A 12,336-nucleotide genomic window follows, 5' to 3' on the forward strand; every position below is an offset into this window, starting at 1 on the left:
GAGTTATTAAGAAAACTTGCTTTATTTTGTTTCAGAATCATAGATATTCTAGTTCTAAAGGCTCAGTTACAAATGACATCTCGTTGTATCACTGATTGCCGCAATGATCAGAGTGTATATACCTCCACGTCGTAAGGAGGAGACTTTGTCTGACTGCCAGAACACCTAATTAAAACTATGAGTAACACTGCTCTTCCAAAAAGTCAGTTTGTCATAGTATGATGTGTCTACGTTCGCCGGCACTACTTTACGCCTCTCTGAGGTGTTGAGACACTTCGGGTGCCGCTTCGGGTGCCGCCATGATTGCGTCCCCCACGATAGCCTCTGCCTCTACCTCGACCTCTGTTTACAGAGCGTCCGGGTTTGTTTGTTTTGGACTGCAACACGTTATTAGTCTTGTCGACCTCTGGGTGGTGAGTTTCCACCAGCAGAGCCGGATTATTCTTTTGGGGTGTAGTTGGTACAGGGTCGGAAACCGATCGACTAGCATCGTGTGGCTCAAAACGGCGGTATGCTGTCACGATGATATCGGCTTTAGGACTTGAATCGATCGTTTGATTGTTAAAAACGGAATTTTTGGCATGATTGTTGTTTTCCTTATTCAAGGCAGTCTCGTCTGCTGGCGAACCGTGAGATTCGACGTCGTCAGCCCACGCAAGGGAGTGGTCTTGCGCCATAGGCGTCGAGCGAGGTGTAAACTCTGGCGCACCAGGATTCAACCTAGAACCCTGCGAAAGAGGTCAGTCCAGTCAAAAAATCAAGGATTTTTCGACTGATCTACCTCTTTCTCGTGCCCACTTGGAGTTTTCGCAATAGGCGTAGTGATAATCTTCGGTACTGCAGTCTGCTGGTTCGCCTTGTTGTTGGACTCGGTGGAACTCGAAGCTGTGGAGTCTGCAGAGCTGCTGGAAGTGACATTGCCGGCAGGAAGCTCCTCAGGCTTCGATGCGGTGTCGCTGATGGTGCATGTATCCTTGGGCTCCTTGGGTTTCACGAAAATTTGCTTCGACCATAGTTCGGCATATTTGCCTTTTTTCTCCAAGAGTTCCTCATGGCTACCCTGTTCCACCACCTCGCCATCGGAGACAACAAATATAATATCCGCGTTCATGACTGTGGATAAGCGATGCCTGGATTGAAGTCAGCAATGCGCAAAAGAATTGTAAATTTACATTCGATTACTCACGCCACAATAAAAGTTGTTCTCGCCTCACATAATATACGAAGGCCGTCCTGAATCTTTTGCTCTGTTTCAGTGTCCACGGAACTAGTTGCCTCATCAAGTAGGACAATATCCGGTCGCTTCAGGATTGCACGAGCAATTGCAATGCGTTGGAGTTCGCCACCAGATATTTTGCTGAACGATTGTGAGCCTCTCTGTAAGTTTCATGCGTGTGCTTCATGGCGTCACTTACATTCCTCTCTCGCCAACGCGAGTTTGGTAGCCATCACTGAACTTCATGACGTGGTCATGCATGGCCGCAGCTTTGCACGCCTCGTGAACTTCCTCATCTGTGGCAGTGAGACGGGCGTATCGAATGTTGTTCATAACGGTGTCATCAAAGAGAATGGGAGCTTGAGGTACAATACCAATACTCTGGCGGAGACTGAGGCAATTGAAAGGGTCAGCTTATATCTTCCAGATATGAAGGAGCAGTAGCAGTCTATAAATACCTGGACAATTGGACTTCTCGGATGTCCTGGCCATCGATTAGTATCGAGCCAGTGGTAACCTCGTAGAAGCGGTCCAGCAGCCTCAGAATCGTGGACTTCCCTGCTCCTGTAGCTCCGACGAATGCTGCAGTCTTGCCTGATGGCACTGTAAGGTTCACGCCCTTCAAGATGTCCTTCTTCTTGTCGTAGCTGAAACCGACGTTTCGAAACTCAACTGACGCCCCCTCCAGGCATAGCGGCTTGGCTTCTGGCTTATCCACGATGGTTGGCTTCTCCATCATTACACCAAGCAGTCGCTCTGCATAGACGAGATCCTGTGAAATGCTCTTGCCAAGATTGGCAAAAAAGCGTAGAGGTGCGGTGAGTTGCCCCCAATATGTCAACAGCATGACGAAGTCGCCTGAAGTAGCCTGTTTGTGAGTAACTTGGTAGACGGCTAGGAAAGCGCCAGCAATCAAACCACAAAGTAGTATGAGGTATTGGAAAGCATGACCTAGAAGGTATCCTGCATACAATCCTTTAACCGCAGTCATCTCTGTACCAATAGCAGCCTGATATCGCTGTTCCTCGTGGGGAATCTGGTTGAAAGCACTAACAGTATGCCATCCTTGAATGCCAGCCTGCTTGACGTAATGCTCCTCAAAGAAGCTATATGATCATTAGTTCCCAACGATGTCATAATATTAGAGAATTTTGCAGTCGTGCGGCTTCCACAAGCAGATAGCCAGAATTGACCATGAGAGGTGGGAGTGAGAACTTCTTTGGGAGTACTCACCTTTTGACCATCTTCTTCCTCTTCTCACTGAACCGTGCAATAAGATGCGTTGCAGCTTGTACGAAGGCCACTCCCGTCGCTATCGTGATGAAACCTTCGTAAGGTCCAAATTTGACGGATAGATATATGAAAGCGACCACAAGGTCGATCATCATAGGAACAGCTTGGAAACAGATTGATTCAAGCATGCGCGATATGGCCGTACCATGCGAGATAGCGACAATCAGATCTGACGAGCTCTTGGAATCGTGAAAATCTGCCGACAGATTCATCACATGGTTGTAGGCAGCGACAGATATGGCCTCTTCTCCATAGTACTCAACGGGCAACCAGAGTATCGACCGTATAAGGTTAATGCCAGCTTCAGATGCGGCAAGTCGTAAAGCAGCGAAAACAAGCACTTCGATCCAAGGGTTGCGGTCCGATTCACCATTGAGAGCATCGAGCAGGATACCCATCTGTCTCGGAATGAGAACGTTTAAAGCGTTGCCAGCAATGAGGCAAACACCAACCAGGCCAGCAGAAATTTGCAAGCGACGATTATGGACAGGCCATATGTAAGGAAAGAATATGGAGAAGCCTTTGGCATATGCAATCCAGCTTCCTTCACTCTTGAGGCGCTTCTCCATTTGTTCCCGGGCCAAACGCTGTCGCCGTTCCCATGGCGATTCGGGATCGGTTGGCGAGTTGGTCGCGTCTGTGTCATTCTCCGAGTTGTTGCCGGTCCCGTAGCCACTATCTGCGGTCTCGTCTACATTCTCGGTCCTTTGGCCGGTCTTGGGTAACAGCGGGCTTGTCTCTTCATCAGTGCCATCTGGTCGATATTTCTGGCGGCCGAGAAAATAGACCAAGATCACCGCAAGAACGATGACATAGCGAATTACGATAATTGCTATGTCGAAGGAGAGAAAGACCTCAGGTCTCAGAGTTTGAGCAGTCTGGAGTCGTTTGTGCTGGTCCAGCACGGATGTTACAGCAATGGCAGGCTCGAACACGCCGGCGACAAGCCACGATCCAATGTAAGGATGCCAGACAATATCTGTCCCACTGCCAAGCGTACTCTGTTCGATGCCGAACACGAGCATACAAGAGAGCAAGCCAACCACGGTGTCCTGTGATGGCCACTCGGAGGCAAGTAAGGCTTGTGTGACCTTGAGAATCAACTGACCTAGATATGAAACGACAAAGAGAAAAAGAAGAGAGACGATGATCTTGGGCCTGTTGTGCTTCACCTTGGATGTTGTCGAAGATGCCTGTAGAGTGCAGGCGGCGATGCTGCTTGTAATTGCAAAGTACGTAAAGACAGTTGTTGGGTATGCATAGTGCAGACTGACAAGCAGCCAGTCCGGAGACGATTGTTCCATGATTATGGTTTACAGTTAGATACAATGTGGTAATCTGAGCTCCTCGAAGCTCGACGTTGTGAGGTTACGATTGCTGGAGGCTTGGCAAGATGAGCGCGGCGACCTGTATTGATGATTGCGTCTGTGTTTTCGAAGTCAGAATTTATTAGTGCTGAACGAAGAGAAGTAGAGACAGCGTGTCAGGTCTTCAGATGGCGAATGTGTTGCTGGCGATGTCATGTCGTGGCAATGAGTTTGAGAAGCAGGCAGAAAGGCCACAACTAGAAGTTGGGCCTTTGATTGTAAGATGTGCAGTGACGTGGTATGGTGTGGTATGGCATCGAGGGTAGAGTGAAATGGTAGGAAAGTGGGACTGGAAGATGATGTGAATTGGCTGTGAAGTGAGTGAGTCACGGAAATCGCTCCCATTTTGATCTGATCATAAGGCTGGACCTTCCGGGTTTCTTCGATCTTTATAGCAAACATAGAGCTAGGTAAGCTGTCTTGCACGAGCAGACGTTTGAGTTTGAGCTTGAGCCTTACCACATAACCGTGCAAGGGCAGGTGCAGCCATTACAGCAATTCACGCATTTACCAAGGGCAGGTAAGACTAGGCATCACTCACAATGTCCAATTCATAGTCATAAGACACCTACGGGAGGTCGGGAATTCCGTGATGGTATATATGTAATAACAGCGAGGCTGAAGGTAAGATAGTTGGCAACTGTCGCTGATTGGCGGCTTAGCACTAGGCTTCCATCAACGCGGCAGCGCAGAGAAAATGTGTAAGCTGAGGCTCCCTCCACTGGTTGTTAACACGCTGGATGGTGGCAGGCACGTAAGTAATTGAGTTTGGAAAATGAGGCCGCCAGAAGCAAACAACTGGACTAACAAGCACGGGGAGAAGCCTCGTTTTGTTTTGTGCGGCTCATGAGCTTGGCTAAGGTTAGAAGTCTTTCGACAAGTACAAGGTTTGAAAGCACATGATCAGGAGAACAATTTCAATGGTACAGTAGCCACTTTTATTTAGCCTTGCACACTAGACCGGTCGTGGACTTCGCAAGTCTCGCGTCGGGATGCTAAAGTGCGGGTAAGGTTGTTTTTAGTCCTTCGCGAAGGAGGATAGACCATGGTCATGGGCCCGTCATCGTGCCGGAAGCACAAAACAATCTACGCGGTAACGGTGTGATCCTCGCCCAGAATAATAAGGTAAGTTGATAAGTTCTGGCTCGCGAGCTCTGCGCAAAGCCCACCTCAACTGCGGCATCTTCGTTTCTATGGTTAGTATTGACTGGTCACTGCATGCCAAGAACTTCGCTCATGGATCACCCGGGTCCCTGACATCCTTGCCTTTTGACAGGAACCGTTATCTCTCAATTTCTTGTTTTTATTTCTTTTATCATTATTTTTATTTTCTTATTTACATCTGGCGGACTCTGGCCTTATTACCAAGCCAAGATTGACCGGGGGCCATTCAAGACCACGTGCGAAACGTCATCGCAGAAGGAACTCAGTCCTATCCTTGGTCCGATTGTCGTAGCTGAGCAGTCTGTTTTCGATCTGACGGTGAAAGAGCTAATATGCTCCTTCTACAGTGTGACTCTGCAGTTCATGCATTTCGTCACCTATGTGCCTCAAAAGCATGGCTTTGGGAATATGTCGGTGTGGTCGCAGAATCTGCAAGGCAGGGTATACTAGAAAGCCACAAAACGTACGCATCGGCGACTGGTAAGCTTATTGACCAGTCGGAAAGTATCATACGTCGCCATGAACGTCGCCATGAAGCGTCCATGTCGTCTGAGCTTGTTAGAGTTTGCCGGTGATAGAAAATTGCCATGCACTTTGTGCCGCATCCAGCCTGGGGGGACCCGATGTGGTGCATCATGGAAGTCTGGACCGTGGAACCCGGCAGGTTGTCCGGCAACCCAAAACTTAGAATGTCATGGCATGGCGCTGTCCCGTTGTATATCACACATTTTAGTCCACACGGCGGCGCAAAACCACTACATGACTACTTCCAAGGCTGCCGTCCCGTCTGGCACAGGCCTGCGGAAATTCTACCGACAAGCTCGATTGGAATGCTAGGAATATAAACGCCGACACGTGGCGGTGAGACGAGAACGGTATGCTGTATCTCACCGGCGTATCAGATTTAGTGATGTGATGCTAACCTAGTGATACGTGCTGGGATTACGAGTTCCGATATGCAAACTTTGATTACACGACATTTTCCTTGCACCGCCAGAGCGCCAACCAATCGTGTACAATGTGAGGAATGTTGTACCAGGGGCTCTCAGTGATTATATACGTTCGGGATGGTAGTGAGAGATTCTGCAGGTGACTAGATGGTGGGGTGACGGCAAGATCCATAGATCCATCCATGGGTTACCCGTAGCGGTGTGGGGGAATCGAAATAAGGAAGATCGTGCAAGCATAACTTTGCAAAGAGTTTTAGTCTTTGTGATGTGCATTCAGCATCGTCGTCAGCGATCACTAACACCATGAGGCAGACATTGAATGATGACACGAAATGCATTAGTACTCATAACCGTCTCACGAAGCCCAGTGCTCATTATCACCATCTCAGTACATGCAAAGAGAAAGACCAATACTCGCTCGCTAGATTGACTTCCTTCTTGATCAGATACACCTGTTCCTCCTACAATAGGCCATGGGTGATGTAGTTATATCGCTTGTTCTTGACGCGCCCTCCTTTCAACATTCCTTATTCGCCTGTGTTGCCTATTTAGAGTGTTCCGCCATTTGACATAGAGAAAGAAAGCGTCCTTCAAAACAACGAAGAGACACCCTCCGACTAGACTTCGACCCCATCTTTCTTGTAATATACCCGTGATAGGACCAGACCGCGGTTTGGTCACCCAGGAAGCCGGCAATGCTAAACGTAGTAGGCTTCCCGCCCCGTATGATACTGTGGGCCACATGAGTGCACCAGCTAGATAGTTGAGAATAGCTGAGATCCCACCAATTCCTCGATTTGGCCGTACAGGTGCCGCGTTGTTGTCTTGTGCCTGGTTTGCAAGTGCAGGCTCCGCAACATCATCTTCACCGTGGCCATCGCCGAGATTCAGGTCAAAATTAATATCGATGAGGTGGTGACCTTCTTCGTCGTCCTCCTCTGGAGCGGGATGATCACCTCCTCGAGGCGCTGCTGGCGCAGCAGGCTCTCCTTCCTGAATAAATGCTGCTGCTGTTGCAGCCGCTAACCTCCGGTCCAGATTTCGAGATGCAGCTCGATGCAGGCGGAAGTAGAAAGCTCTAGCCACAGGGAACGCTAGCAGCGCCTTTTGTCCCGATGGGGGCCATGCCAGGAGGTCCGTTTTGTGATCACTTAGAAACATGGCGTACTTTGCCGATGTAAGCTTAAGGAGACTCAAGTATGTAGAGGATGTCTTACCATGAGCGAGGTAGGCACCATAATCGCCTCCGAGAGTGGCATACGGTTCATTATGAGCGCTGGTGCCACAAGAGTGAGGCTTAGAAAGTGTACCCAATCAACAGTAGCCCCTCCATTGACAGAAATATTCTGTCTACCTAGCATCTCTTGGGCAGCAGCCGCATTATCTGGTATGAGGGCCGGCAAAGCTTTCCGTAATCTTCCAAGGACGACGTCTAGGTAGCTATCGGCTTCAGGTTCCACAAATATATATCTTATGGCGGCCTCGGGCCCTGCGAAAGTTTCGAGCGCCTGCATTCCGTAGAGGGCGCTGCTCATGATGACACCGCCGACACCAAAGCTCAATAGGATCATGGGTGAAAACCCGGAAAGATAACGAGTTATTGTATCGCTCAGCTGTACAGCCGGATCCCATCGATCGAGGACTTCAATCTTGGATTTACAAAGTGGACATTTGACTGCCTTTCCCTGCGCCTCAAGGTCTGCGACCCATGTGAGCAGGCACGAGTGATGTCCTTCGAGACTGCATTGGCAGGGCGTTACCCAGTCTGTGGGTAGGTTCGCATCTGGCTCGTCCGTCAGGCATATAAAACATCGATGGGTGTCGTCGTCGTCGGTTACTTCGTTTGGTAGAGAAGTTATCGCCGTCTCATCACGATTATCAGGAGTGTGTAACGTTGGCGCAGGATTGTCTGGGTAGCTGGATGCGCCAGCATCGACTGGCGAGGTCGGCAGCGACATGTCGAAGATGTGTCTATCGCAACGAACAAGGCTTCATTATAACGTGCTATTATGGTTGTCGAGGTGATGCGCAGTTGCAACTGTCGAGGGATAAGAAGAAAACGGGTTGAGAGCAGACTGGCGATGAACCACCGTTCGTTCGTTCGTTCGTTGGTTTGTTTGTTTGCTGAGATGCTTGCCTGCTTGGCCGAGGCTGCTACAGTAGATCAACCAAACCTATAAAATGGGCCCTGAGGACGTCATAAGCGGCGCCATTGCAGCGTCAACGCTCTCACGCTAGGTGAGGTATGTACTGTACTGTAAGTGTATGCACCACTAGCGATAATTAATTGCTTACACAAGGCAGCTTGATTAACCAGCATTAGCCCGCAACCTCCAACTCTTACATGATTCATCTTTTTTTATGAACCTTCCACTGCGCCGAATTCAACTAGTCTAGACTAGTCTAAACGCGATTATTTGACCAAATTGTATCTAACTCACAGATAGACCCTGTTCCTGTCTATACTAAGATCAGGGCTGGGAATATAATTAGGCGAAAACAACCTGTTCACTGCATGTCAACATAGATTCTGCTCTTGTAACTTGAACGTATTTGGATCCTGCAAGACACCCATGCCGGAAGCCATCTATAATCGCTACGAACCTCGTTACACTAACGTCATGCGTTCTTGCGCTGCTATCGTGCAGTCATAAATGCCGTGTCGTATTCGTATTCTAAGCGAGATATCCGAGGTAACTTCACACAAAACTCCACCTCCACGGCGTCTTCTTACACTTCGGTAACCCTAGAGCAAGAGGGAGCAGAACTGCAATGGAAGGCTTCAGCTTGAAATATGCACTGGCCCTTCTGGTCATCGGGTTGCTTGCATTTGTCATTTACCTTTGGAAGCTGAATCAGGCACTCAGACTGACACCACCAGACGTCCTGGCACTATCACCAAATCGCTGGACAGACCAGAAGATCAAGGAGACGTATCAGAAAATCAAGAACAACCCCATTTCATGGGCTGAGAAACTGCCTCCTAAGCTCAACCGCCGTTATATCGTCACTGGCGGTTCCGGAGGCGTTGGTGGCCAGATCATCCTTCACTTGCTCGAACGTGGTCAATCCCCTGAAAGCATCCGCAATGTGGATTTTCGCGCTCCCGAAAGAAGGGACATGCAAAGTGGCCCAGCCGCAGCAGTACCTTTCATCCATGCCGATATATCATCAGCGTCGTCCACAAATGCAGCGTTCTCTGCAGCATGGCCGGACTCGGTGGCCAAACTTCCCTTGACAGTCTTCCACGTGGCGGCGGTTATCGTACCCCATGAGCGTTCGATGGCATTGTTTGAACGTGTGAAACGGGTCAATATAGATGGTACGGAGAATGTGTTGAACGCCTCCAAGGCTGTAGGCACTGACGTCTTTATCGCGACGTCCTCGTCATCTGTTGCTCTTGTCCCAGTACAGTATTGGGGCATACCTTGGAAAGGCTGGCCTCGGAATTTTGTGCAAGCCGTAGACGAGTCGGACTTCGATAAGCCTTTAAAGAAGCACGAGCAATTCTTCAGCAACTACGGGCATGCGAAGGCGGTAGCAGAAAGATTGGTGTGTAACGCCAACAGTCCAAACTTTCGTACTGGGGTAGTTCGACCCGGTAATGGTATCTATGGAAACAGCCACGGCGACCAGCTTGTTGGAGCGCTGTTGCGGGCCGAAGTAGTTCCCACTTGGACTCGCAACATCTACCAGAATTGTGTTCACATAGGACATGTATCGCTTGGTCATCTGTTGTTCGAGGCAGCGCTTGCCAGCAACGCCAAAATGCCTCAATGTGCAGGTCGACCTTTCCTCATCACCGATCCAGGCGCAGCGCCGTTGTTCCAAGATTACTATCGGCTTCTGCAATCACTTGCCATTACACCTGTCAAAGTCATCCCGTAAGTAAACTTCCCGATTATCTCTAACCTTTGTGGCACGCCCATAGAGCGTAAACTGCTCACTAAGAGCATTCAGCTCATTACTACTGCTTCACAAAACTCCCGAAGACCCTCCAGCCCCTCATGAAGAATTAATTGCTGACTCCAAATACTGTAGTGTTCCACCAGCGGTCATGCTTCTGCTGGCTTATGTTGTCGAAGCATTTGATAGTCTTTCACAGTTTCCCGGATTCAAGTGGGCAAAACCCAAGGGAGACTTGGCCATGCTACAGCCGTCCATTTTCTCCGCTGCCACACATGTGCCCATCTTGGACGCAGCTGCGAAGAAGTCTGTGGCCGAGGGTGGGCTTGGATACAAGGGAGTCTGTACTACTATGGAAGGAATGTGCCAGCAGTTGTTGGATTGGAACATGGAGCATGAGAATCGAGCTCATGAACGCAACGATAAACCATTGGCTACCGTAGCTCAAAGTGCTCGAAATGTGGCAACAGTACCTGCAGCCGTGAAAGGATAGAACTGGACCCGGTTGTGCTCAACTGCTTCTAGTTGTTGGCCGACTACAGTTGGCTTGGGTTGCAAATGTCAGAAGCCAAAATTCCTGTGCAGCTCACCTCGTGGCCAGTATTTGAGCTGTGCTCAATTCCCTCAAGAGTGTTGATGCGATAATGACAATGCGCGGGTTTGAAGATTTACAATAACTCACTGCCAGTTTTCGCTTATTTCTTTGCAAAGGCCGAGGTGAGATCTTCATATATGTAAAAGTAGAAACTAGACAAAATACCTCATGTAACCAAGTCTAGATCAGTCCCCCGCCCTCTGATGCTCAATGCTTCTTCTTCCCTTAGCATGATGCCGAAATGCGCATCTAGGGCCAGTACGCGTTCTGCTTCGGTACGACACTCCAAAAGAGTTTGTGTCTTTCCCCCAAGGTTCTCTTTCACTACGCCGTTGACCAGCATCCGTTTCCCATATATTTCCCAGTCACTACCGTTGCTTGTTTCCTTGACTCGCCCAAGGAACCTAACAATCAGGACTGTCCTTGTCTGGTGGCAATCGGGGTTTGTACTTGTCCAGTAGTTGATCACACCCCAGTCCGCATCCATAAATTCGGTCTCTGTAAATCCATAGTACGAGTTCCACTCCCTGTTGACACCGTTGCGATACTGGTAGATCCACATCTTGGACTCCTCGGTGCGGTGGTGCTGAGTAGGGGCCCAATCGCGGATCAGTCGCACCTCCTGTGTGCCCAAGTTCTGATGAACGGTGCCAGGCACAAGGGGCAAGGGCGCGGTCGGTCCATCGCCGCCGAACGCCACGTCGACGTGGTATCGCTCGCCAGTTGGGAGAGAGACAATGCTCACGATGTGGCACCAGCCTGGGAAATCACGGCTGGGCACGCCGTCTATGCGCGGACGCGTCCGCACTCCGGCTGTGTAGGCGTCGAAGCCGAGACCGCGGAGCAGGTTGTTGTATAAAATGGCTAATTCCATGCAGTAACCGCCACGACCACGGGCCTCGACCACGATCTTGTGGAAGACAGCTTGCGGGTCGAGGCTGATATTATGGGATGGATTGTAGTGTATGGAGAGGTTCTCATAGGGGCATGTTGTCAGCATGTGTGTGTGCAGGGTTTTGAGCAGGGACAGTGTCGGCGGTGCATGGTGTAGATGTTGCGGAATCTTGATGTATGTCAGAAACTGGGAGATCTGGTCTGGTGACAAGGAGGAGGTAGGAGGTGGTGGAACTGTGAGGGTTGACATCGTAGCGGCTATTTTCTTATATGGCTCTCAGGTGATAACTCATATAGACTTGACAATCTTCTTGCCTCTTTCAAACAGGGTTAAAATACCTAGACGACTTACTTATATTAAATGGATGCTACCGAGATCTTGTTCGCACCCCTGACAGATTAATGCATCCTCTGCATGTTGACTCAGAGGCGGCGGCCGATAGTCTCCGGTCCGGTATCTACCTACGTGATATCCATGACAAGGGATCAAATGAGGCCTGTTCATATCTCTTTCCATTGAGCTCTACACTAGTACATTAACATTGTAAGCTACATATTCGCTAGAACCACTGGTCATAATTGATTGATAAAATGCACATGTTCTCTTTTACCCATTGCATATGTCTTATATTGGTTAAACGTACACATGTTCATGCGTTCATCTTACGCAAGGACGGCCTGTGGATATGATTTCAAGACATCTTGAGGCCATGAGCAGCAACTCGAGAGCACAGATGCTCAAAATATCTAGTGAATTGTGTCTGGCAATTTTGGGGGTTGCAACAACTTATTGCACTCACTGATACGGCTCAAGCACCCGGGTAGAGACGATGGCGAGTTCTGATGTCGTGCAACAAAAGGCAACTCTCATGAATTTTTTTTTTTTTTTTGGCAGATGCTTGTTTATAGATTAATGGCAGTGAATTAGGGAAAATAGCTTGTAATTTCATG

At 49.2% G+C, this 12,336-nt stretch overlaps 4 protein-coding genes across 4 annotated transcripts; 1 reads left to right on the forward strand and 3 right to left on the reverse strand.

Annotated features, from left to right (window-relative positions):
* Nucleotides 1-757: 757 nt before the first annotated feature.
* BKA67DRAFT_522831 (uncharacterized protein) lies at nt 758-3,813 on the reverse strand (the record flags this gene model as incomplete). The annotated part of the gene is made up of 5 exons (XM_046098415.1): nt 758-1,130; nt 1,187-1,357; nt 1,416-1,607; nt 1,675-2,322; nt 2,450-3,813. The coding sequence occupies 5 exons, from the start codon at nt 3,811-3,813 to the stop codon at nt 758-760; spliced, it is 2,748 nt and encodes a 915-aa protein (XP_045955078.1).
* A 2,497-nt stretch (nt 3,814-6,310) lies between these two features.
* BKA67DRAFT_575219 (uncharacterized protein) lies at nt 6,311-8,281 on the reverse strand. Its single transcript, XM_046103481.1, has 2 exons — nt 7,208-8,281; nt 6,311-7,157 (listed from the first exon to the last, which is right to left on the reverse strand). The coding sequence occupies exons 1-2, from the start codon at nt 7,946-7,948 to the stop codon at nt 6,477-6,479; spliced, it is 1,422 nt and encodes a 473-aa protein (XP_045955079.1). The 5' UTR covers nt 7,949-8,281; the 3' UTR covers nt 6,311-6,476.
* Nucleotides 8,282-8,762: 481 nt separating this feature from the next.
* Nucleotides 8,763-10,389, forward strand: BKA67DRAFT_594100 (uncharacterized protein; the record flags this gene model as incomplete). Its single annotated transcript, XM_046105018.1, has 2 exons — nt 8,763-9,874; nt 10,032-10,389. The coding sequence occupies 2 exons, from the start codon at nt 8,763-8,765 to the stop codon at nt 10,387-10,389; spliced, it is 1,470 nt and encodes a 489-aa protein (XP_045955080.1).
* Nucleotides 10,390-10,650: 261 nt separating this feature from the next.
* BKA67DRAFT_575225 (uncharacterized protein) lies at nt 10,651-11,854 on the reverse strand. Its single transcript, XM_046103482.1, has one exon. The coding sequence runs from the start codon at nt 11,633-11,635 to the stop codon at nt 10,658-10,660; it is 978 nt and encodes a 325-aa protein (XP_045955081.1). The 5' UTR covers nt 11,636-11,854; the 3' UTR covers nt 10,651-10,657.
* Nucleotides 11,855-12,336: the final 482 nt, after the last annotated feature.

This window comes from Truncatella angustata, assembly GCF_020726525.1.
Source record: "Truncatella angustata strain MPI-SDFR-AT-0073 chromosome Unknown BKA67scaffold_7, whole genome shotgun sequence".
NCBI lineage: Eukaryota > Fungi > Ascomycota > Sordariomycetes > Amphisphaeriales > Sporocadaceae > Truncatella > Truncatella angustata.